The sequence below is a fragment of the Anolis carolinensis genome, chromosome 3 (genome assembly GCF_035594765.1).
Source record: "Anolis carolinensis isolate JA03-04 chromosome 3, rAnoCar3.1.pri, whole genome shotgun sequence".
NCBI lineage: Eukaryota > Metazoa > Chordata > Lepidosauria > Squamata > Dactyloidae > Anolis > Anolis carolinensis.
Genome location: NC_085843.1, coordinates 250,446,976 through 250,472,717, shown reverse-complemented (window position 1 = coordinate 250,472,717; position 25,742 = coordinate 250,446,976). Strand labels below are relative to the sequence as shown.

General features: G+C 39.8%; 1 protein-coding gene across 1 annotated transcript; it reads left to right on the top strand.

Annotated features, from left to right (window-relative positions):
• The first annotated feature begins 15 nt into the window (after positions 1–15).
• On the top strand, positions 16–24,998 carry ap1s3 (adaptor related protein complex 1 subunit sigma 3). The gene is made up of 5 exons (XM_008106285.3): positions 16–137; positions 13,458–13,636; positions 15,040–15,148; positions 16,752–16,889; positions 24,695–24,998. Exons 1-5 carry the CDS (start codon positions 135–137, stop codon positions 24,728–24,730), a joined length of 465 nt encoding a protein of 154 aa, XP_008104492.2. The 5' UTR covers positions 16–134; the 3' UTR covers positions 24,731–24,998.
• The last annotated feature ends 744 nt before the right edge of the window (positions 24,999–25,742 follow it).

Here is a 25,742-nt window from a genome sequence, read left to right as displayed (position 1 = left end):
AGGAGGGGGAGGAGTTCATAACTTTCAGTGTGAGGGCATGATGGGAAAGGCCGGCGGCCAGGTGGGAGGGCAGGAGCTCACCTGTGGCAAGAGGGGAGGGGGGCAGAGACCGGGCCTCCCCGGGACCAGCAGCTATGGTGAGTCTTGCTCTTGGGGTTCTTGAAGGAAGGCCGGGGGGTGGGGTGGGGGACTACCTGCCGGATCCAGGTGAGGCAGCAAGGTGCAGCCAGAACGGACTTGGGGAGGAAGAGTTGCCTTTATACTGCCGAATTAATGCACTTTGACAACACTTTGACCGCCATGGCTCAGTGCTATGGAGTCCTGAGAGTTGTAGCAAGCTGGCACTTAGTGAATGTAGTTTGGCAGGTTGGGTAAAGCGCTGCCTTCATCGAGAGACACTTGGCTTTAAGCTTCCTTCCTTTTGGGAAGAAGTGCCCTAAAGGCAGCAGATTCCCACCTTATCTTGGAAGCTGAGCAAGGTCCGCCCTGGTTAGTACTTTTAAAATCTGCTTTGATTTGTCAAATTCTTTAACATGCTTTTAGTCTATTTAAGATATTATTGTAGTTTTAAAATCTTAAGCTATTTTAAACTGTTTAACGGATTTCATTTCTATACTGTCCTGAGATCCGAAAATATTGGATGAGATATAGATATATCAATATTAATACATAAATAAAAAGTAAGTGTTGCAAAGCATTTCCTTCATCTCTCTAGCAGGCACTCAATGAAGCTTCCCACAAGGATGGTAAAACATCAAAACATCCGGGCATCCCCTGGTCAATGTCCTTGCAGACAGCCAATTCTCTCACTCCAGAAGCAACTCCGGTTGCTCCTGACACGGGGAAAAAAAAGTACTTCAGTGGGAAACCACCACTGAATAGCAGCATTTCAGAGTAAGGAACTGGCAAATCCACCTCTTGAGTGTTGTATGTTTTCCAAGCTGTATGGCCATGTTCCAGATGTATTCTCTCCTGACGTTTCGCGCACATCTATGACAGGCATCCTCACAACCTCTGAGGATGCCTGCCATAGATGTGGGCGAAACGTCAGAAGAGAATACTTCTGGAACATGGCCAGACAGCCCAGAAAACATACAACAACCCTGTGATCCCGGCCACGAAAGCCTTCGACAATACACCTCTTGAGTGTTTCTTGCTAAAACCCCATTTACGCTGACTATTTAATGCAGTAACTAAGTAATTTTTCTTTGCAGATTTATTTATTTATCTATCATGTTAGAAGCAAACCGAGAGGCCAAATGTATTGTATTTGAAAACAAAGTTTAGAAACTTGGCATTATACTATAATTTAGTGAAGCCCAGGACCTGCCTTCCCTAAACTACAAGCAGGAGGCAGAAACTGGATTTAAAGTGGACCCATTCTCTAGTGTGATGAAGTAGTAATAAATGTCCTTTGACCAGTAGCTGGCCACTTGGAGTTCCTCTGGTGTTTCTATAAGAAAGTCCTCCATTATGCCTGTGGCAGGGCTCAGGCTACATTGTAATAGGTGGTCTGTGGTTTGCTCTTCCCACACTCGCATGCTGTGGACTCCACGGTGTGGCCTCATTTCTTAAGGTTGGCTCTGCGTCTCGTGGTGCCAGAACATAGTTCAGCACCTTCCAAATTGCCCAGTCTTCTGTGGGCCCAGGAGGGAGTCTCTCATTCAGTATCAGCCATGGATTGAGCTTCCAGATTTTAGCCTGCCACTTTTGTACTCTTGCTTGCTGAGGTGTTCCTGTGAATATCTCTGTAGATCTTAGAAAACTATTTCTTGATTTAAGGCATTGGTGTGCTGGCTGATATCCAAACAGAGGATGGGCCAGAGATGTTACTGCCTTGGTCTTTTCATTACTTCCCGACAGATGTCAGGTTGTGCAATACTGGCTAAACAGTATAATTTCTCCAGTGTTGTGGGGCGTAGACATCCTGTGATCATACGGCATGTCTCATTAAGAGCCACATCCACATCTTTGCAGATGATTGCATAGGAAATCCTGCAACCAGTTTGAGGCTCAGATGGTGATTACACTTATCCCAGATCACTGATGTGCATAAAAGTCCTTCTTTCGTGTGCTTTTGTGGGAGTTCGTTGTCCGTCTGTCACAGTTTGAAGCTAGCTTCCAAAAACATTAAATGATCAGTATAGATGTTCCCTAAGAAATCCACGGAGTCACTCAGGGAATTTAAAAAATACATTCAGTTGGGCCCTTCCACATATTCCTCATCTGCGGATTCAGTTATTCGTATTTACCTCTCTACCAAATAAAGCAGAGCTTGATTATACCTTTTTTATATAAGGGATGTGTTTACTATGGTGTTGTGTATTATGTGACTTGAGCATCCACATATTTTGGTGCATGCAGCATTCAAGTGTTTTGAAACAAGGTGTAAGCCAGGAGAAATCAGGAAATGAAGAACCTTGTGACAGACAGATTGCACAGGGGCCGTGTCTCTTTCCCACAATGGGCAGCAATATCCGTAAGCTGCGCCTTATGACTTTTCAATTTTGTTCCTGGTGTGAAGAATCTCAGGAACAAGGAAGAAGGTAGCTACCATAAAACAGGATTTTCCCCCTTCTTATCTCCAGCTACAACCTGGAAAGAGTATTTATTTTATTTCAACTCCCTCTTGTGCTGCTCCTGGGGCAGTAGAAACTAAGTGCGAGAGGGGGGAGTAGGAATTTGCTGCCATAAAACTTCACTAATGTCTGGTGAGAGTCAGTGTTGCGTAGTAGAGAGGTTGAGGAGTGAAAGGAACCAATGTATCCGTCCCAACAGTGTGGAAATGTTCAAGGCTGTATAAATGGAAAAACACACATATTGAGCAACAGGCAAGGATCCGGGGTCCTGTCTGCATTGTTGAACACAAATCAAGCTCTATTTTGTACTTCATTTAATAGATTTAGTATTGGTACATTTCACTTGTAGATACAAGGGCAATAAATGATACAGGTGGATTTTGACCTCTTGAGTTGCATGTTTGTTGTTGTAGACTTTTCATTGGCACTTTTTGTTCCCCTGACTTTGCTTTTCTATACTTCAAGTAGTGCATGCAATCAGTGGTGTGGCTGATTAGTGTTATCTTAAACAATTTGGGAAAGAACTTTGTGATGTTTGCCAAGAGCTCCTTGCTTAGGTAAAGGTAAATGTTTCCCCTGATGTTAAGTCCAGTTGTGTCCGACTCTGTGGGTTGGTGCTCATCTCCATTTCTAAGCCAAAGAGCCGGCATTGTCCGTAGACACCTCCATGGTCATGTAAGCTCCTTGCTTACAATTTGTAAAATCTAGTTCTCTTTATTAAGGGTGAAGTTTAGAAATGTGCCTTTTAGGGATGTCAGAGCCCAGAAGAGCTTGAGGGCAGGTGGAATAATGGAAAAATTATAGAATTGGGAGGGACAGCAAGGGCTATCTAGTCCCACCTTTTACGATGTAAGAATACGGTACAACTCTCCTATCTGTGGTTTCATTTAAGCACATTTTCACTTATCCACTTAGGGCCTCCCGTACAAACTACACCTTCTTCTCAGCATCTTTGTTCATCCCATTGAAAATAATGTGGCTTAATATTATCTGTTTAATATTTATGCATCCATTCATACTGTAAATAGCTAAAGCACTCCTGAGAGATGGCCATCCAACTGCCTTTTAGGATTCCTCAGTGAAGGACAATCACCATCATCCAAGCAGACTATTCTACTGTCAAACAGAAGTTGACATTAGGAAATTCATCTCAAAGTTTCAGTAGAAATCCAACTGTAAGAATAACAGTAAAATATAAAAATACAAATGAAATACAACAACAATAAAAATACAGATTTTTAAAGTTCTTTGCTAGAGTACATGTGTTGTATTCAGAAGGTTTCACATTCATTTCCTGATATCTTGGATTAAAATGTATTTATTGTGTCAGAAGCAAAGTGAGAAAAACAGCAAAGTTAAAAACAGCATTATACTAAATTTCCTGGCTACTTATTTGCCTCTGATGTCCCTGCAAGAAGGTGCTCTACTGTGCATGTAGCAGGGATCAGATTGGATTGTAGTAAGTGGTCTGCAGTTTGATCTTCATCACACTTATATATTGTAGCCCCATTTCTTAATGGGGCTACAATGTCTCATTAAGAGCTACATCCACATCTTTGCAGATGATTACTTTGTAGCCCCATTTCTTAAGATTGGCACTGTATCTCATAGTGCCAGCGTGTAGTCTGTTCAGCACCTTCCAAGTTGCCCGGTCTTCTGTGTGCCGGGGGGGGGGGGGGGGGGGGGGGAGTTTCTCATCTGGTATCAGCCACTGATTGAGCTTCTGGGTTTTAACTTGCCACTTTTGGACTCTCGCTTGCTGAGGTGTACCTGTGAATATCTCTGTAGATCTTAGGAAACTATTTCTTGATTTAAGGCATTGACTCGCTGGCTGATATCCAAACAGAGGATGGACCAGGGATACCTTGGTCCTTTCATTACAGGCTGCTATTTCCTGATGGGTGTCAAGTGGTGCAATGTCAGCTAAACAGTATAATTTATCCAGCGGTGTGGGGCGTAGACATCCTGTGACATCAGATTAGAATGCGGTACCTTTGTTGAGCTTGTCAGAGAAGAAGGACTGCTAAATCTCTAGGTGTTTTGGACTATATGAACACTACAATGACTTACTACATTCTGGTAGTTGAAATCCCTCAACATGTAGAAGCAGGCCCGTAGCTAGGATTTTGATTTTGGGGGCGGGGGGGGGGAGGGGCTGAGTTTGAGATAGAGGATCTACCCTAGCAAACCTTTTGTATCATTATCCCAATACCCCCATACACATGGGATATATTGAGCATGGTGATCAGATCATGATATGAATAAACATAATAGTTTAAATAATAAATGTAAGGCCTTCTCGCAGACCACCCTGAGAATTTGGGGGGGGGGGGTGAAGCCCTTCAAGCCCCCCCCCCCCCAGCTACATGCCTGTGTAGATGTCAAAAGTTTAGGAAAGTGTCCAAATAAAATTATACCTATCCTGGGTCTTTTGGTGCTACATAGTGTGGCCAATTTGGATTTATACTAGGACCCTTACACAGATCCAGCTCTCAGTATCAATAGTGTATAAGATATGCTGTGTTCGCATTGATTTTTAGGTTCTGTTTATACTGTAAACACTTTCATCAGGATTAAGGGTAGGAAAATTCCAAATAAAAACACTTTTAAAAACCAACCCAACTGTTGTTATTACTATTATTATAAGTTTAAGGCATGGCATAATATTTTATAGTGTAGTATGTTACAATGCTCGAGCCCTCACCACTTTGCAGCATGTAAATATTTGGTTAAAGGTTATACTAGGACAACAATACTGTACTGTACTACAGGTTTACATGCCAATAACTATATTTCCTCATATGCTAGACATCCCATTAATTTTTTAAGACTCCTTGTAGTCTACTGGTTTGTCTCATTGTCCTTTCCAATCTATCTCGCCTTTACTCATATGATACCCTTCCAAACTTTACTCCTTATTATCTAAGCAGTGCTTATCAATCTGCAAATAACACACACTCTGTCAATCATTCAACAGTTTTAAGCACTGCTTACATTTGAATGATTTTACACTTTAAAATGACGCAGACCCACATTATGGCACATCACTTGTAGTGTTCCTTCATATCTTATATTACATCATATACACATGTCATCCTGCCATTTCCTTCAATCAACAAAATGTCTTGGGCTGACCCAAGCATTAGCAAAGCAAAAAAGTAATGGCTTTTTTTTCTTTTTACCCACAGATTCTGGTAATTGGGGATAGAGCAGGCAGTGTGCCTTAATATAAGTCTCAGTCAGGGAAAGGTGTTTTAATCAGGCTGTCTTCTGAGTCACAGCATAATATTACACAATTGCATGAGTTTTACATATTACAAGCCTGCCATTTGGTTATTTAAATAAATTTAGATTGACAAGAAGACAAGATCCTTAGCTGCAAGGTACATGCAATTTTGGCAGAAGAGAGAACAGAATAGGAACGTACAGTGTGCGTAAATGTGGTATGTGTAAGGACTTCATAACCCTGTTAAATGGAAAACTAGGAAACGTTGACTGGAAGGAGGTACAGTCTCCCTTCTTCTCTTTGTGTGCCTCTCTCTGCAATCTTGATTATCTGATCCCATTCCTCACTTGCGTGAAACAGCTCATTATCTCAGTTCAAGATGTGAAGCTTAGGTAAAAAGAACTCACAATAAATTGAAATCTATGTCTTGCTTTTGGGATTTTTTTTGTTTTGCTTTTGTTCATCTGCCTTTATGTTCCTGCTTCATAGCATGAAAGCCTTCCTATCCTTTTGGTCTGTGGAAAGTGCTGTTGCTAATAAAACAGCATTGTCTTTTCCCTACATGCTATGCACTATGTATAAATATTTTATCATTTTCCTTGTGCAGCCATTCGTTTTTGGAGAATGGCTAAGTGACAATAGTTAAGATAGCTAAGGGAGGGGGGGGGGGGGCAGAAATGTATTGCCTTGGTTACAGAGAACAGCTAATTTTAGTGTAGATGCCTGTGAAAGTCATTATTTAGCTGTAAGTCCCAGAATCCCTGCTTCTTAGTTCTGAAGGGGAGAAAATCTATAATTTCTGTTGACACTGAGACAAAACAGGAAACTGCAGACAACTGTAAGAAGTAATGACTTGTAGCAAACATTGTTGAGTCGCAAGCCAATGACAAACAACACTTTGATCTTGTTTCCTAGTGTGCTTATCTGATTTGCGTGTTTAGTCTGTACAAACTATATTTTTGTATTTAGCTAAGAAAGAAAGACTCAATGGGGCATTAGAATCACACACATAAACCAGCCGAGGGCTGGTTGAGAATTGTGCTAGGCTGACGAGTCTCTCTATCTCCCCCTGAATGTCTAGCAATTCCGCAGAGAATCATAGAATAATAGAGTTGGAAGACACCTCATGGGCCATCCAGTCCAACCCCCTGCCAAGAAGCAGGAAATCTCATCCTGCCCTGCTCTGTATAGGCAATTTCCTGTTCCTGGAGCCAAAATTCATCAGCTGCCTCCCTCACTCTAGATGGGTCCTATGTCTGCATCTGCACCAGTTTGGGCTGTCTCCCCCCCTCCCATAAACTCTGGAACAGAGAAGCTGGGAGGGAAGAGCCACAGATTTCAGGCTGAGGCTAGAAAACTTGCCAACCTCATGAAGTTCCCAACCCATCCCTTGACTAGCTCACATGCGTGATTCTAACGCACCACCAAGTCTAATGTGCACCCTAACTTCCGCAACATAATCTAGCCAAAAGAAAATTGTAAGCAGAATAAATGTTTTTTCACTACCGTTTGTCTTGGACCCAAGCACCATGAGGTTTATTTTAGTTTCTAGAACGTATCCACATTGCAAAATTATAGCAGTTTTATATCACTCTAATTGCTGTAGTTCATTTCTATGGAATCAAGGAATTTGTGGCTTTGTGAGGTGCCTTCCTTTAACTACATCACAAGAATTTCTGATAGAGAATTACTAGTATCCCCTTTCCAGACCACAAATCCTAGGGTTGTGTTCATTGGAGCCAAGTTAATGTACCACAGTGCTATAATTCTGTAGTATTGGTGCACCTTACCTTTTTCTGTAACCTGAGAGAGAGAATATCACAAACATTTTAAGGCTGGAAACCTCTTTCAGCAGATAGAAATCAGTATTTCCAATCATGCCATCTGGCCAATTTAATGAAGGCTTCATGAATTCCACCAATCCCCAATAATTTCTTAGAACATTATAATTATGCGAAATTGAGGGTGGGGGAGGGTGGTTGAATGTGATGCTGGAAAACACAAAAGTAGCTTCGAATGGTGTTGAGAATAATAACATTCTAGTATTGCTCTCTAAGGTCCTATTCATTTATGGCACGTAAAGTATAATAATAATCTCTTTCAAATATAAATTGATTTGTAGAATCATCTATGAAAAAAGAAGTATTTTGGCTTTTTGCAGTCCTACTTCAAGGTGGTTTTGTTCTACAATAATGTCATGTTTGTCCTGTAGCACCAAGTATCGCTGTGATGTATGCTTTGCCCACCCCGCTCTGAAGATAGCATATTGTAATCCAGTACCTTTGCTTCTGCTTCAGAGCAATAAGTCAATGTCTACTGTAAATGAATGAGCAATCGCACTGATGTACATGAGCTCAAATTAACTGGTGTGAATGTAACTTAATTAATCTGCCTGTTATCTCCCTTTTAATTATGTCACTGTGATACATGCAAGGAGAGAGAACAGAAAAGTACCTTCGGTTCTCTTGTTCGCAGCTTTTGAATCTTTTCTTTTGGACCATGTATTGATCGCTGTTGGCAGAGCAGCATTGTCAACGGTGCAGGGTGTCATTGAAACTGGAAAGGGCTAAAGTGAGTCATTTTCTTAAATCAACAACACACCTTTTGTATGGGCTATGGAAAGCAAATTGCAATTTTTTTAAAAAAAACTAAAGACTGTTGCTTTCTTTTAATTGCATTAGATCAGAGTGAGCAAAGTGCAAATCGCAGACTGCATGATCCCTGGGGCTGTTTTTATGGCCCCTACATTTGTTAAAAAAACTTTGCCAATATTTTTTAATTTGTCTTCTTTTGCTCAGAATATCTTGAGTGCAATGAAAGATACTTCTATTGTTTTAAAAACCCCCCACCTTTGGGGATCAAAACAGTTTTTTAAATTTTTTTCAAAAGACTTTTTGTCTCAAAAGAAAAGCTCCAAAACATTATGAGAATGCCCTTATGTTCCCTAGAGAGGGGTGCAATGCGAGGGTATGGCTTCAAGGTTTTCAAGGGAAGTCTTCAAGGGAACGCTAGTGTGACCCTCTAGCCTTCCACTGTATTCAATGCTTAGCACCAAATGAGCTGGAATACAATGAAGAGGGATTATGATACAGAAATTAAAATTGAGATTAAATTCAAATGAGGCTTTCTCTGTTACAATTGAAAAGAATAAAGTGGAGAGTTGGAACTGAGCTTGGAAAAAAATGGAAGGGAAGAGACCATAATTCCCAGCAGTTGTCATGCTAGCTGTGGGATTTGGAGAGATGCAGTCCAAAACGGTAATATTTCTAAGCTCTGATTTTGGTAATGCTGAATGGAAACCTCTGGGAATCAGTTCTGCCATCCCCCATCCTCTCTAGTTCTTTCCCTTGTTCTGATGCTACATTATTCTGTTTTAGGAAACTTGGAATGTGATATGACTTCAATAAATACTTTGGCAGTATGACTAAGCTTACTTGGTTTATTGCTTCTGACTCTTTTGTGTCCCTCTATTTGCATATCTGCAGAATAACTGGCAGGGCAACCTGATGAGATTACATGGAAGGTAGGGCCTTTCTGCCCTTTTGACACTGCTCAGATTCTTGAAAAAGGATCCACTGATCCCTGTTTCCACCTATTGCCTAAATATAGGGTTGGTGTGCCAGATATTGTGGGACTGTGATTTTCATCAGCCTTAGCCCACCGGTGGTAAGTAATGATGGGCACTAGTTCAACTAGACTAGCCAGTTTGGGATCATCCATGCCTTTAATGTTTCCTGAGACTTAAGGACGGGCCCTGGTGATGCATTATGCATTCAGTGTCATTGTGTGATCATGGTCTCTTAGCCTATCCCCCAAAGCTTGGAAATTTTGCTTTTTAATACAACAATTCACACACTCTCCCAGTCAACATGGCAAGTAGCAGTACTAGCTCATAAATTCTGAAAGTTGTAGTTGAAAAAATAATATTTTCAAGTCCTGCAATTGTCACATATTTCACCCTGGGATTTTAAGCAGAAAAATGACATGCAAAGAAATCAAGAAATGCCAGAAGTATTCAGCACTACACAATGCATTTTCTAGATCAGAGGCGATGCAAGATATGTTGGTGTTAATGACACCAAAATAATACACACCATGATTTAAGCATAGCATAAATGAAATTATTGACCACCTACTAGTCTTACCCCAAGCCTTGGACTTTTGGGGGTCTACTTTCTGTTCTGAACACCTAGGTTGTTAATTGCAGTGTTGGCAATTGAAATATTTGGGTCTAACACAGTGATTCTCAATCTGGGGTCCCCAGATGTTTTTTGCCTACAACTCCCAGAAATCCATGCCAGTTTACCAGCTCTTAGGATTTCTGGGAATTGAAGGCCAAAAAACATCTGGGAACCCCAGGTTGAGAATCACTGGTCTAACAGAATGAATGTCTTAGCAATCACTGATCTGCAATGTGCTATATTATTTTATTAAACATCTGGCATGAATACGAAGGACCATTGAAGGGTCTTCTGCGCCAACTGGTGCCAAATGTTGGAGGACTGAAGGTGAAAGTTTTTAAAAGTCTTTCTTTATTATTCATACCAGAAACCACCAAATGCAACTGAATATTATCAAACCCGAATACTGTCAGAGCCACTGTTTGTTTCAGTGATCAGAAAGTTAACTTAATGCATTTGGTTGACGCCCCTATGTTGGATTTGTAAACCAAACATAGGTGTGTATATTTTGTATCTGATTTAAGCTTTGAATGTTGGACTATTCTTGTTTAATTTGACCATAGCTGCTTTGTCATTGGGCTTTGTATGAGTGTGTATTGTAGCAACATTCAAAGGTAATCAAAACACCATTCCTTCTACTACGGGTCTTGGTTTGGCAGTTTATCTGTTTGTTTAAAGGGGTAATAAGAACTCATTGTGTTGTCCCAGCATCAGCTAATTAAAACTTTCATATAAAATCTATCATCGATAGATTTAAAATGCCCACAAAGGATAGTACTGGATTTATATTTAATGTATCTTTCATGCTGACAGGATTTCAATTTCTTTGACCTTCCTGTTTTGCAGCATTTCTTTCCCCCTGCATTGAGAATCATTTCAGCTGGACAGCAGCAAATGTCATTTGTGATTACAGTGTTAGGCTGGTACTTGAAAGAGTCAGGCTCAAGTCCTATTTGAACCATGAAATTCCCTGGGTAACCCCAGATTTTCCTGTCTCACAGATGGTTTCAAGGATAGAGCAAAGAGCAAGAGGAGATCCTTCAGGGAAAGTCCTCAGCATAGAAGAAGTAGAATATAAATGCAACTAATGCATAAATAATGAGTAAAATAAATAGAAATATGAAGATCTTATCATGGAGGCATATTAGCAGAGAATGTGTAACCATTGCCCTTGATGAAAGAAATAAGGCAGACTCACAAGAACTCGCAGGAAGGCCCCCAAGGACCATCTAATCCCACCTCCACCATCACCACTATGACTGTAGGGAGGTGATAGGGAATATCTGATTCTGTTTTAGATTTACAACATTTTAGCATGCCATCTTATGCTTAGTTTAGGTTCTAAAGATCCCAAAGGCATGAGTCAGCACAGGTTAGTACTTGGATGGGAGACCACCAACAAATAACAGGTGCTGTAAGTTATATTACAGAGTAAAGAACTGGCAAAACCACCTCTGAGTATTTGTTGCCTAGCAAAACACTTACAAAATGAACAGGGTTAACAAAAATCAATAAGTGTCACGAAGATACACACACACAATTAGTGCAAACAAGCCAACTTAATGTATTGTTGAAGGCTTTCATGACCGGAATCACAGGGTTGTTGTGTGTTTTCTGGGCTGCATAGCCATGTTCCAGAAGTATTCTCTCCTGATGTTTCACCCACATCTGGGCGAAATGTCAGGAGAGAATACTTCTGGAACATGGCCATACAACTTGGAACAACCCAAGCTGACTTAATTATCTATGGTTTGAACTTGCTTCATTCCCACTAATCATCATTAAAACTAACCATGACATCTATAAGCTCATATAACGGAATTCTGTGGTTAATCAAAACCAGAAACAAAATCCTTGGAATCCTTTCTTCTCACTGCAGTGAAGTAAGAGGAGAAAGGAAAGAGCTTAGAAACATGGCCAAGCCTTACATGGGAGCAGAGCATCACCCTGTTATAGAGAAATCAGACCCTCCCCCAGTATGAATTATATAATATATATGAATGTAATTGGAAAAATATAATCAGCCACATGGTCATTTTTAATTGACCTAAATTGTGACCTTCCATGAATTTCCTTGGAATGTTGCTTCACCACACCTTGGACTCCAGGGAACAATGCCCCACATCACCATAATCACTAACAATGCCTTCAAACACTTAACATTGGAGCAAACCAGAGGTCACAGAAGATGCCCTCTTTTGTCCTCCTCCTGGGAACTATTTAGACTGATGAACATCCATTGTTTCCCCAGCACAGAGCATTGTCCTCACCCTGGCTGGGAAAACTACCATCATTAGCATCCTTTCCCTCAAATTCTTTCCTTCACACACCCCATGAGAGGTGGACCCTGCAACAGCCAGAAAACCACAAACTGAGCAATGACAATTTATTACATTTCTTGCCTTGCTTCTGACTGGCTCAAGAGGCAGAAGCAGATTCACGCCTTCTTCAACAAAGCTGTGGATCCGAGCCAGCACCTTCCAGGGGCAATGGGAAACCAGCCTGGCAATTTTCAATTATGTCTCTGCAGAGACGCAGATACTATCCCACAATTTCTCACAGCCAAAATAATTTTCTGTTGTTCTGTACTGCTTCTCCTTTCCGACAAATGTACTATATATAATCACAGTTGGGATATGTCAGTACTTTCATTAGCTCTGTTAATATCCTTTCTGACCAAGAAGAATAAAAGACCTCTGCTTTTGCCTTCACACCCATGTGTCCAGGTTTGACCGTCTGATTGCTTAGCACTCCAGGCTTCCGAACCCTGTGATTTAGGGAAGCTGAAATCACATAACAACCCCAATATATTTGTAAAGAAAATTGGTACTGTTCCATTCTCTGGGTGGAGGCCACCAGGGGTAGAGCTGAACCTTAGATGATGTTCTTACCATGCTTTGAAGACAAGAGATATTTTGAGATGATTTCCCCCCCAAAAAGGATTCAATTTTTGTTTTGTTTTGACTCGTAGGGGATGCAAAGGGCATTGAAACATGGTGGAAATGCCCTCCAACTTCCTAGGGGTCATTTTTATTTATTTATTTATTTATTTATTTATTTATTACATGCATTTATACCCCGCCCTTCTCCCCGAGGGGACTCAGAGCGGCTTACATTCTGCCACGAGGGCCAGCAATAAATATACTATAAAACAAAACAATTAAAACATGATAAAAAGTATACAAAAATTAAAACGCTGCAAGGCAGCGATATTGCACCATCCTCAGTCATTCAATTTTTGAGCCTCTGATGGGACTGGGGAGGGGGGGGGGGTAACAAAAACAGCCTGGGAACTTCCATGCAGTCCACAGATTGCACTTTACTATCCCAGCCTTACATTGACCTAGAGAGGGCTAGCCAACAAGGAATTTATTTGGTAAGAGGCAGACTTCAGCTGAATATAGTTTTCAAGAAAGGTAGCTATCACTGCTTTTGTCTCCATATTACTGGGTTTTTTTTGTTTTACTTTAGATACGCTTTTTGTTGCTCTTCAGCCGACAAGGGAAATTAAGACTTCAGAAGTGGTTTATTACGCTGCCTGAAAAAGAGAGAAAGAAGATCACTCGCGAAATTGTACAGATTGTTCTGGCTCGCAATCAAAAAATGTGCAGCTTTGTTGACTGGAAAGACCTTAAGCTTGTTTATAAAAGGTGTGAGTAATTTTCATAAATTATCTTTTTACATGAATCTTCTCTTTTCCAATGACATTTTAGAGGAGTGGCATAAAGTGCAAAATAATTTATTTAGTTTTGGAGGAACTTTTCATTAGTAGAAAACAGCTTGATTATAAATCAAGACTAGCTTGTCTGCTTTGCTTGGATAAACTGGCAAACCAAATGAATGCCAGTTGCATGCAGAAAATGCCTGTATTATTTACCATGGAATGGAAAACACAGCAGGCATTGCAGCAATTTAATGAAGGAAGCCTAGGTTCTCTGAAACCTATTTTGAGTCCCACCCATGGGAGAAAAGTGGGATATTATTATTATTATTAATACTACTATTACTACTACTATTACTATTTAATGTATATAATGTTTCCCATAAGAAACATGAACTGTGTATGCAGACATTTCATTAAAATGATTTAACAGGAATACATGTAATGAAGAGTGATCATAGGGCATATGTCTTTTCATGAGATGTCAAGAGGCACTAGAATTTCTTCAGATTGTTTCAATTTGTTTTTCATATTCTGGATATCTACTTAACTAAAAAAATTGAAAAAGCCATGAGATGAAACATAACCCTGATTGGATATTCAAGATATCACTGATCTTTGTATTTGAGCCACTAGTCCTGTTTGCCCTCCCAGTCTTCACTCTGTTTACATGGAGTCTGAACAGAACAAGCAACACATTACATTAAATATGACATAATGATTCTCAATGATGTGCCTGCAAAACCAGTCTACATATTCTGTTGCAGGATAGAAACAAAACTAGTTATGTTATTTATAGGGAAATGTATTTCCAAAAAGACCCCAGGTCTGTGTAGTCCAGAATGGTCTATGCCACCATTGTGGCCATGGAAAGGTGGTCCAATACATCTGAAGAGAATCTGATCAAAATGAGATCAGCTCTCCAGGGCTTTAGTAATCTTTCCAAGCCTTGTTTAGAGATGCCAGGGAATTTGAACCTAGGATTCTTTGTTTGCTAAGATTTCATTTTGTCTAACACAGGTTATGGCTCAGTACAGTTTTAGGCAAGTATAGCTATGAGACAACCCTGTGTGGCAAGCCATAAGCACGTATTTTTGATTCAGTGATCATGATTTATTATTGCACTAAATTATAAACTCTGGCCAACTCTGTCTATCTGAAATCATTCCTGTCTCATTTTTTAAAATTAGTGCTGATAAAGGAGTCAGGAGGATTTCCATGGAAGCATTAATTAAGCAAGCGCTCTTCTCTGTGCTTTTCAGACTGATGCACTCATAATATATAAATCAATGTAGGGAAATCGTTCTTCCAAGATAACCAATCACATAATCAAGTGCTAAGCAACATAAATATTCTTCAGATGGTCTCATGTTTTTCACATCTGTATTTTAGGTATGCTAGTTTATATTTCTGCTGTGCAATAGAAGGTGAAGATAATGAACTTTTGGCACTAGAGACTGTCCATCGTTATGTAGAACTATTGGACAGATATTTTGGAAATGTAAGTGTACCCTATCTCACCCCATCCCCCTTTCTATTGAATTTTCTTTATTTCTTCTGCCCCTAGCATTTACATGAAATACATTGTGAAGGGGATTTCTTTAGGACAGCACAGTTTTTTTCAATCTATGGTTTGCAAACCCCCAGGAGACTGACATATCCTCAAGGAGGATACATAAGGGTTTGAAGAAATATTATGAGTAGTTAGAGTTATAAGAAAGAAAGAGATAAAGAAAGAGAAGGAAAAAAGGAAGAAAGACACAACCAATTGTCATGCATGGATCTCTAAGAGCTCCGAAGTCTCTGAAAAGTGGGGGGGAAAAGAAAGCACATCCCTCAGTCACTTCCCACTAAGTTACCAAAGTTTTGGCTGCCTATTAAGTGATCAAATGTGGAGAACCCACTCTCCTACTCAACAGTAGTAACCTACCATTTGGGATCACTACATGTGACAGACTGTTGGGACACCCACTACCACTCTCAGATTTCTAGTACACTCACCCCTCCAAATTCACAGGTTTCTCTTTTCTAGATTTGTAGATGCTGCTTAGCTAGCTTGATCTCCTCATCCCACTGTTTCTGCTGCCCCTTCATCTGTCCTTCCACATCCTGCCAAAAGTCCCTCACTCAATTTACCACCTTCCCGCTACAAAATACTCTCCTTTTGCTGCAAGATTTTGAACCCCTTTCTCAGTCATCCACTCCTCAGCAATCTCCTTCTGCTTCCAGATTTCAAACTGATCTCTTCCCTTTATGGCCGTTACCTGATTTTAAACCCTTTCCTACCAAAAGGTAGGAAATCTGGCAGCAGAAGCAGAGGTGCAGAGATGGATTGATAGGAAAAGAGTTTAAACTCTGACTAATTCTCTGTGGTGAGAAAGTGGTAATGGAACGAGGGGCTGGTGCTGTTATCAGGACATTGAAGGAAAATCAGAGGAGCAGCAGAAGGAGTCAGGCAAAGAGGTGGATTGTTGGGAAGGGGGCTTAAAAACTCGGTGAGGTTTTGTGATGGGATGATGGGAAAAGGAATGATGTCCCAGGGCTGTTGGTTGAGAAGGACTCTTAACAGACATGGTTGTGATATTTGTGTTTTTTCCACTTTCGTTGAGATTATTGGACCCTAATTCCCATGAATAATGAAGGGTGGGGGGGGGGCTGTAATATTATAACTAATATTATCAGTATATCCCTCCTAGTCTTTCTTAAACCAAACATGCTGCATCATTGGTTGTGTTGATTAATTCTGCTACCATACACAGGATTCACGAGACTTTGGAAATAAGCCTATGTAAATGGATAGGCCTGGCAGACTCAAGTACTGTGCAACCTTCTATGTGCCTAAGTAAAGCCCACTGAGTTCAGTGAGAATTACCCTATAAAACATGTCATTATTAAGGAAACAAAGTGTTCTTGGATACCACATTAACTTAAACTATTTCTATCTTGAAGCTGCTAAACTGTAAGCATTCCCTCCTGTATTTTCTTTGCTCAGTATCTGCCACAAGGGTGCACACAAGCAGCAGTTTTGTGATGAACCTACTCATCTAACTACACTTAGTGGTAATATTTTGCATCTGAATTTTGCTTTTTGTAAACTCTACCAGGTATGTGAGCTGGACATTATTTTCAATTTTGAAAAAGCCTACTTTATTCTTGATGAGTTTCTAATGGGAGGAGAAATCCAAGAAACATCCAAAAAGTCTGCAGTGAAAGCAATAGAAGATGCCGACATGTTACAAGAGGTAAGACAGAGAACCATAGAGGAGGAAATCATATCCCATTTTTTTCCTCCACAACAGCTGACAAATGCAAAAGTCAGGTACCTGGAATATGAGGATGAAAAAGGAAAAGCCTCCAATAAGTAATAGCTGCAGACAAAACAAATAAGCAAATAAAAAATGAACCACTGCAAATGAAATACCTGCAAGAGCAGTGGTTGCCAACACTTGGTCCTCCAGGTTCCCAGAATTTCTGACCAATAGCCAAGCAGGCTGGGGATTCTCGAAATTCAAGTCTCAAACACTCAAAGGACCAAAATTGGGAGTCATTGGGCTAAAAGATGAAGATGGTGGTTGGGGGCCATTGGTCACTTTGAGATCCTATCTCTGTCCATTAAGAGACATATTTGCTGGTAAGGAAGGGGATGTGTATTCCTGCAATGGAAAGCTCAGCTGTCATTGCTACTCTACTGTTGTTGGTGTCATGGCATTTGTGGTGAGAGGGAGCGTAGTAGAGGTGTAGGAGATCTTAAAGGGAAAGGTGGTGTCAGGATAGTGATGCTGAGTTTTAGGTCCACCATTGGGTTAGTAAATCAGGATATCAAACTTTGAAATTTGATGGCCCAGACTTGATTCTAAGGAGTCTCCCAAGTACTGTTTGAGAAGGGAAGAAAGAAGAGGGAATTGGGCCAGTAGATCTGTTGAAGTCTAGAGCAGGATCAATAGCACATAGCCATATTATCAAGCTTTCTCTGGAATGTATGTGCACACACATACATTATTTCCAAGGTATAGATCTCATCTTGAGATATAACCCACTCCTAATTGAAGGACCAGAGAAAAGAGGATAGAATCATAGAATCATAGAATTGGAAGAGTCCTCATGGGCCATCTAGTCCAACCCCCTGTCAAGAAACAGGAAATCGCATTCAGGGAACCCTAGTTCACTGGGGTCAAAATTCTCTCATTTTTGTGAGATATGCAAACAAGAAAGAAATGGCATGACAACCACGGAACTGTGTTATTTTCACTCCTCTTGAAAGTTAGTAGGAAGACTGAAAAATGAAGGATGGCATAGGAAAAAAGAATGAGGAAGGAATGCCTCCACTTTTTATGTGGCCAGAACAAATCCAGCAAAGCTGAAGTTGCATTCTGTAGATTAGGTTTAAAATATTTTTAACCTAGTGATTTTTATTTTTTTTAAATAGTTGGCATGTTTATTCATTCAGCAGAGGAACTTGGTCTTGGATCATATATACATTTATCTATGTGCAACCATTATTACTCTCTAGAGCTGGTTTGGGAGAGTCTTGGTATTCAGGTACTTAGAGTCTTTAGAGTATATAAAGTCCTTTGCTACTTTTTCTGATTTATTTTGTGCATCAAAGCAGAAGTGTAAATGCGCTGCCTGATAGCTGTAAAACCATCTACATTGTCTTGGCATCATCCATTATTTTCCTGTGACAGACTTTATAGTTCTTCTCATTAAAAAAATAATTGGCCCATTTATTTAGAAACTCGGAGTGGCGGTTCCCCCAGGCTCATCCTTAAACTATGAAGTATCTTGGACTTCAAGTGATATAAATGGACTGGACAAGTATTAAATTGTATTTTATTCTTGGCAATCTACTGGACAAGATTGGTGAGGCTGGTTAGGGACAAATAATGTAGTTAAGACAGAGATATTCAGTGTTTCACTTTGGGCCATGCAGCAAATACCCCAGAGTTTAGCACTCTCCCAAACCAGCTCTGAATTGTAGTTGTAGTTGCACTTAGATAAATGTATCTATGGCCCAGGACCAAGCTCACCAGCTGACTCAAAAAGGATGAAAAACAGCACTATTGTCCTGTCCTCCGCATGACTGGTACCTGCCTTCTGGAGCAAGTCGGAGGTTGGTCTTTCTCTACAGATAATGACTCAAGGCGGACAAAGCAGCCAGCAGTATTTTCTGCTAAACCAGCTACCACATATATGTGGCTTTGAGATATCTCTTTACTCCAAGCCAGACATTGTGGGTGGACTGTCCTGGATTATTACCTGTGTCACCTAAAATGTCACAGAGCCAAGCACTTAAGGGCCCAGCTGGCTTTAGAGAGCTTTGTGCACACAGTTTTAACCAAAAGGCTCTCTGGAATAGAGACAAACCTTCCAGTGGGGGGAATTCACTGCCTCTCAATATTATACAGCACAAAGTTGCACACTTCTGCTTGCCCAAATGGGGGCTCGACCTGTCCATAGGACAAGTGACTACTGATATAGTCTTGCAAAGAAAAGCTTGGGTAAAGCAGGATTGAAATAGGCTGTTTTGGACCTAGTCGGAAGCCTTTTCTTTGATGTATTCCCCCCCCCCCCCCCCCGTCAATATGACCGGAGTAGTTGCTGAAAACCACATCCTTAATAGGAGCTCCATTGGCTGCCATTTATTTTCCGGTCCCAATTCAAGGTGCAGACCATCACCTATAAAGCCCTAAACGGTTTGGGACCCACCTACCTTCGTGACCGTATCTCCTATCATAAACCTGCCCGATCCCTTCGATCGTCAAGGGAGGCTCTCCTGTCCCCACTCCCGATATCTCAGGCCTGCCTTGTGGGAACAAGGGAGAGGGGCTTCTCTGCTGTGGCCCCCTGATTGTGGAACTCACTGCCCGGTGAGATTAGGCAAGCCCCCACATTAGCAGCCTTTAAGAAAGACCTGAAAACATGGCTCTTCCGTTGTGCCTTTGGAGAGTAATCACTACATACATCCCTTTTGCTGTTCTCCTTCAATATTTGTCCTCCAGATTGCACCGCCACTTTATGACCCTGTCCTCTGTGGTTTTTACTCCTACTTCCTTTCTCACCCCGAGTTTTAACCTAGTGTTCATGTGGCCCGCCCTTGGTTTTATTGTCTTTTTGATCTTGTTTAATGTAGTGTATATTTTCTTTTATTGTGTTGTTTAATGTGCTATGATTTGTTGTTCTATTATATTTTGTTATATTGTATTGTTCTGGGCATGGCCCCATGTAAGCCGCCCCGAGTCCCCATTGGGGAGATGGTGGCGGGGTATAAATAAAGTTTATTATTATTATTATTATTATTATTATTATTATTATTATTATTATTATTATTATTCCTGGCCTTATTATCCCTGACAATATGTAGCCAAGGAAGGTCAAAATGTTTCATTGGGAAATAAAGCATATGGTGACTGATTCTAATTAGAAATCAACAATCTAAACACGTTGTGTCATAGAACCAGTCTCAAGGTGACATAAGCACACTTTTGAAGCTCAAGATTTTGCCCAAAAACTGGTATAAAGTTTAATGGTGTCTCAGATGTCTTTACTATTGGGGAAAATGTCTGAGAACTTGAATAGAAGCACCTGAACATTTAGAAGTGGATTATATTTTTATAAACCATCAGCTCTGAACTGTGGACCAAAAGCAACCCTCTGGTTGTCCATCTTATATGCAGTGATTAATTAATATCTCAAGAATTAACTCTTTAAATCTTTATTTTCATAAATGTTTTAGGGGAAATAATCAGAACAATTTATTTCAAAGGCTCTGCATAAAGAATGAATTTCCCACCTCCAAGAGTTCATAACCCCATCATATCAGACCGCACAAGTTCAAAGTTATGGCCATGACCCTGCATCAGGAGATGTAGCTATCACGTGCCCAGTTCCCCCCAACCAATTTGTTCACAGTTGTAGCCACTTGAACTCAGCCATCTCCTGATTAGTGGACAGTGGGCAGAGCAGTAGAGCAGCAGAAATTAATCCAGTTATTTACAACTTCTGGGCACAGGGCAACAAACAGTCTCAGGGAGCTGGAAATCTCCTGGAGTTATTTGCAGATAATGTCATTAGTCTGCATCCAGCTAAGGGGAATTAGCTGGAAGCTCCTTCTGCTCTCCACTGACCAGGAAATAGAGGGGTTCATGGGGCTGAAGGTGAGAAAATATGATGGAGAATGTCATAGGAGATTATTGCAGCTGTATCTTATATGAGTTTGTTAGCTGTAGATGAGAAATGTGGGGAATGGGAGAAGTCTTGGGAGCATATCTACACTGCTGAAGTTATGTTGTTTGACACCACTTTAACTGCCATGGGTCAATGTTATGGAATCATAAGAGTTATAGTTCAGGAAAGCACCAGCACTGTTTGGTAGAGAAAGCTTAAATATCTTGTAAAAAAACCCAACTTGTCTGATTCCATACCCTTGAGCCATGGTAGTTAAAGTTGTGTCAAACTGCATTAATTGTACAGTGTAGATGCACGGTAAGTTGTGCTGCCATTGGCTGTGAGTTCCAATTTCTATAATGTTAAAAAGTGAGTTGAGGTGGTGTTTGTCCATGTTACACCATCTCAATCCATCCACAGAATAATAACCTAGTTGTATATTTTTAAATTAGGATTAAAGATTTCTTTTAAAACACACACAACAAAAAATTCAATTTGAATAATATCTGGACTATTTTCTGTATCCATAGGAATTTTAGATCATTAAAATGCCTTATATCCACCTTCCGCAGAATCTAAACACCCAAAGCCAAAAAATGCATGTTCACACAAAGCAGAAATTTGGCTTAAGTAGATTTTGTTTTGCAAAGAAAAACTAATTTATGTATTTATTTACTGTACTTATACTCCGCCCTTCTCACCCCCGAAGGGGGACTCAGGGCAGCTTACAAACTATGTCTATAATTCAATGTCAAATTCAAACAATAACAGTAAAACACAGTATTATAAAACTATAAATGTCTGTGTCTTACAACTAGTACATTAAGAAACAAAACTTTAGGAAAAAAAAAGTTAGGAAACAACTGTTTTTACTTGCTTATCGCCAGGCCTAACATTAATGGGGCAGTTTTGTACATCAAAAATGAAACTGTCACTTTCCCCCATTGCCAGAGCATTCAACATGAGGGCGACGGTGGTCCTTGATGCAAATTTCCCACATAGGCACTCCCTGCTAGTTTTCTTATTTCCTGCTGTGCTATTACAGAAAAAAAAAATCTTGCTGCTTGTGTTAGCACTTATTTTGTTGAATGGTGCAATGTATGTGAGAGCTTTTGGCTTTGCTAGCTATAAGCTGGTGAAAAATTGTCCCCAACCACTTTTCATCTAAAGCTGGACTTCCTGCAGTTCAGCAGACACCCTGCTGAGATAAATGTCTCCCTTCAGAGGATATGATGGCTTACATTGCAGCTGCATCACACTTTTATGTTGCGTTTTCCTGGTTTACTTGGCATATAGGCTGCAATGGGAATTTACTTATTAATTCAACCTGCTGTTCATCATGGCAAAATCCATCCCTGGTGTGAAATGTTGTCAAAACTGCTCCACAAACATAGTGTCCATATCCTGAAAGACAGGAGCTTAATTGCATCATTTCTGTGCTCAACCCTCAAGTACCTTGTGAATGGAGAAAATCTTTTTAGGTTCACTGTTCCTATGAAGTGGCAGCATCGTTGGATTACAGACCTTTTTTACACTACACTACATTATAGAGCTGTGATTCTACTTTAACTGCCATGGAGTCCTGGAATTAGCAATTTAAGAAGGTGAGGGGGGAAACATAAATGAGTTTGCATGCACTATTTTTCTCCAAATGTTGGCATCTCTGCTTTTTATGCATCGTGGTGTTAGGGAAGTTCTTCCAAAGGAACAAGTTGAAGATTTCATAGCAAATTTTGTTATGCTGTGATACTAAAGGACCACCCTAAGTCTCCCTGAGGAGAGAGGGTGGGTTAAAAATAAAGATTTATTATAAGGTTATGCAGAAAAAACTATGGAATGATTGTTTACTTTACAAGAGACAACTGACACAAGTTTTGACTTCAGGTGCATCTACATTGTGTATTGAATGGACTTTGACACCACTGTAACTTTCATGGCTCAGTGATATGGAATAATGGGAGTTGTAGTCTTACAAGGTCTTTAGCATTCTCTATCAAAGAATGCTGGTGCCTCACAAAACAACGAATCCCAAGTTTCCATTGTATTGAGCCATGGCAGTTCAAGTGCTGACAAACTCCATTCTTTCTATAGTTTCAAATATTTAATGGTGGTTATCCACATTTTTAGACATGCATCATTTTGCATCACAGTAATTCAGTTTACTGACCAGAGGTTGAACCAACCCCTTATAACAGATACATATATGAATTGCAATAAATGGAACGTATGGGGACATAACATATATCAGGAAAACCTTTCATATATATATATATATATATGTATGTGTATGTGTATGTGTGTGTGTGTGTGTGTGTGTATATATATATATATATATATATATATATATATATACACACACACACACACACACACATACACATACACACACACACACACACACATACATACACACACACACACACATACACACACATACACACACATATACACACACACACACACATATATATACCTTTCATATATATGTGTGTGTGTGTGTGTGTGTGTGTGTATATATATGTATAATTTATTGCTTATTTCATATATGCAGAGGTTTCTTGTTACATTCATGTGACACACCTACACACTGCAGCTGACATACTAATGTTTCATGACACACAGTTTGGAAAGCTCTGGCTATAGATGCACACTTCTATTAAACCCATTAGCTTCATGATGTTTCCCCAGAACATGTACTTTGCAGTTATGTTTTGGCAACCTTGGTAAAACTGTATTAGGATGCAAGACCTGCATAGGGCTCCCATTCATCTCAGATTGTGGTCTGTCACGGTGAGAGACCAAAATGAATTGCTTTTCTTAAATGAAGTTGGATCCTTCATTCGCCATGCCTGGTTATCTAATTCCTCCTGAAATTACAGGGAAAGAAAAGTCCCCTTCAGAGGGGCAGTTAGCATTTGATGCCCCTGAACAAACTACAAGTCCCAGGAATCAGTAGACATGGCAGTTAAAATGGAATCATACTCCTATATCTGTGCAGAGTGAATGGCTCCTGGATGATAAGAGTTCCCCCAGGATTTATTTTTTTAAACAATTGATTAAATATTTTTATCTCACTCTCTCTTATGATATTTCAGGGAATTGTACAAGTAACATACATTTTAAAAGTTAAAGACAATATAAATGTTAAAACAAACACTTTTTGAACAGACCAAGCAATAGAATAGATTGGGTCTCATCCAAGCATTGACACCAGATTCTCTGTATTATGCTTCTACTAGAAAATGGTATGGGACAATTTTTTGCCCAAATACATTATGGGACTAAACTGTATGCAAAGGCAAAATGCAGCATATTTCCTAGAATTCTTTGTCTCTCTCATACACACTTCCCTCCTGCTATTTTTAAAACTAAACAACCCAAACTCTATATAGTAGACAGCTGAAACTTGGAGGCATTGTTTAGAACGGTTCAGGTGACAATACTATAAAATGCTCAATTAGTAGATCGATTCTGTAAGTCAAGATGCCAACTTCTGTTGGCAAAATGCCCACTTTGTGGGTCAATTGTGTGTGAACTCTACAACAAAATAGGATTTGGAGGTATTTAAATAACTTGGCTATCCAGATGAGGGTTAAAACAACAGCAAATCGGGATTTTGAACATTTGAAGAGACTGGTACTTGAAATCTTTGACAGCACAATCTTGGGTGTGCTGCCAGACTGGGAAACGGAATTGCTGAGATGACACTTAGTTTTACAAGCTTTATGTAAATTCTATTCATTTTGTAAATTAGCTTCGGTCCTTTCGATTTTCAGTTTCCAAAGCACCTCTTGGTTTTGAAACAATTAGCTCCCACTGCATTATACAGCCCACATGTAATTTTTAATACACACGTTAATAGCTTGATTTCTCTTTGTTGCAGACAATGGAAGAATACATGAGCAAGCCTGCGTTTTAACTAGAAGCTGCATCAACCAAAAAAGATACTGCATAGCAGGATACATGTAAACCTGCCTGTTCCTAGACATTGGATTTTATTTAAGAAATGGAAGACTTTTCTCCCTCAAACCTATGCAACAGTCAAGATGAAGGCCAGCCACAGCATCACGTGTTTGACAACATATGTGTATTATACTTTATATGAAGACCTCATGATTTTATCAAATTCTTTTTGGCTGTCCAGATTGAATGTTTGTTCTTAATGGCAACTCTTATGCTCTTTTTTTTTTAAATCTACAGAATTGTTACTAGAAGGATATATTTATATGACTTTGGGTCAGTTTCTCACTAATTGATTATCATTTTGTAAAAAATGTCATTTTATTGATTAATAATAATTGTGGAAAAAACTTGGAAAGTGTGAATGGATAATGTTGTTTAGGTTGCTTTGAAGGCAAGGTAGTGCTTCGGAGTACACAGACTATATTTTAGGTCCATCTATTTGTAACAATAATGCTAATGCATCACATTTCTTAAATGCACACAAATGCACTTACATTTTTCTCATGAAAGAGGGAACTGGGACCCAGCCTGTTATGTGTTTTGCAACATCCATTCAATCCAGTATTCACACACATTTAAATTGTCCAATCCAGGAAAGATATGGTGTGCTCTTGACTTTTTGCTTTAAAGAGAAAAGTTTTAGTTGCTGAATTTCTTCCATTCATTTCTCTGCGTGTGATCATAGCAGCAAAGTCATACAAACACAGCTTTTTAAGATATCAGCCAATTACTCGGATCAGTCAGTTCTCCTCATTTGTGGTGTTGCTTTTGCAAACTTGTTTTTCTAAAGATTGGACTAAAATGTGCTCTGTCTGACTATTTCATTTGCCTTTAGTCTATTTGGAGGAGATTTCTAGAGATAACACTTCTCTAGAAATCCTTTGGTCTTCCAGTGTGTTTCTATGGTCAATTTCCAAAGGGAAAGTTGACCATAGCTGGAAGACCTAGAAATTCCTAGATAGATGTTC

Excerpts from the sequence above, each read along its gene's own strand:
- ap1s3 (XM_008106285.3), top strand. Across the intron at positions 13,637-15,039 it reads CTTAAGCTTGTTTATAAAAG|GTATGCTAGTTTATATTTCT; the intron begins GTGTGAGTAATT and ends TCTGTATTTTAG. Across the intron at positions 16,890-24,694 it reads ATGCCGACATGTTACAAGAG|ACAATGGAAGAATACATGAG; the intron begins GTAAGACAGAGA and ends TCTTTGTTGCAG.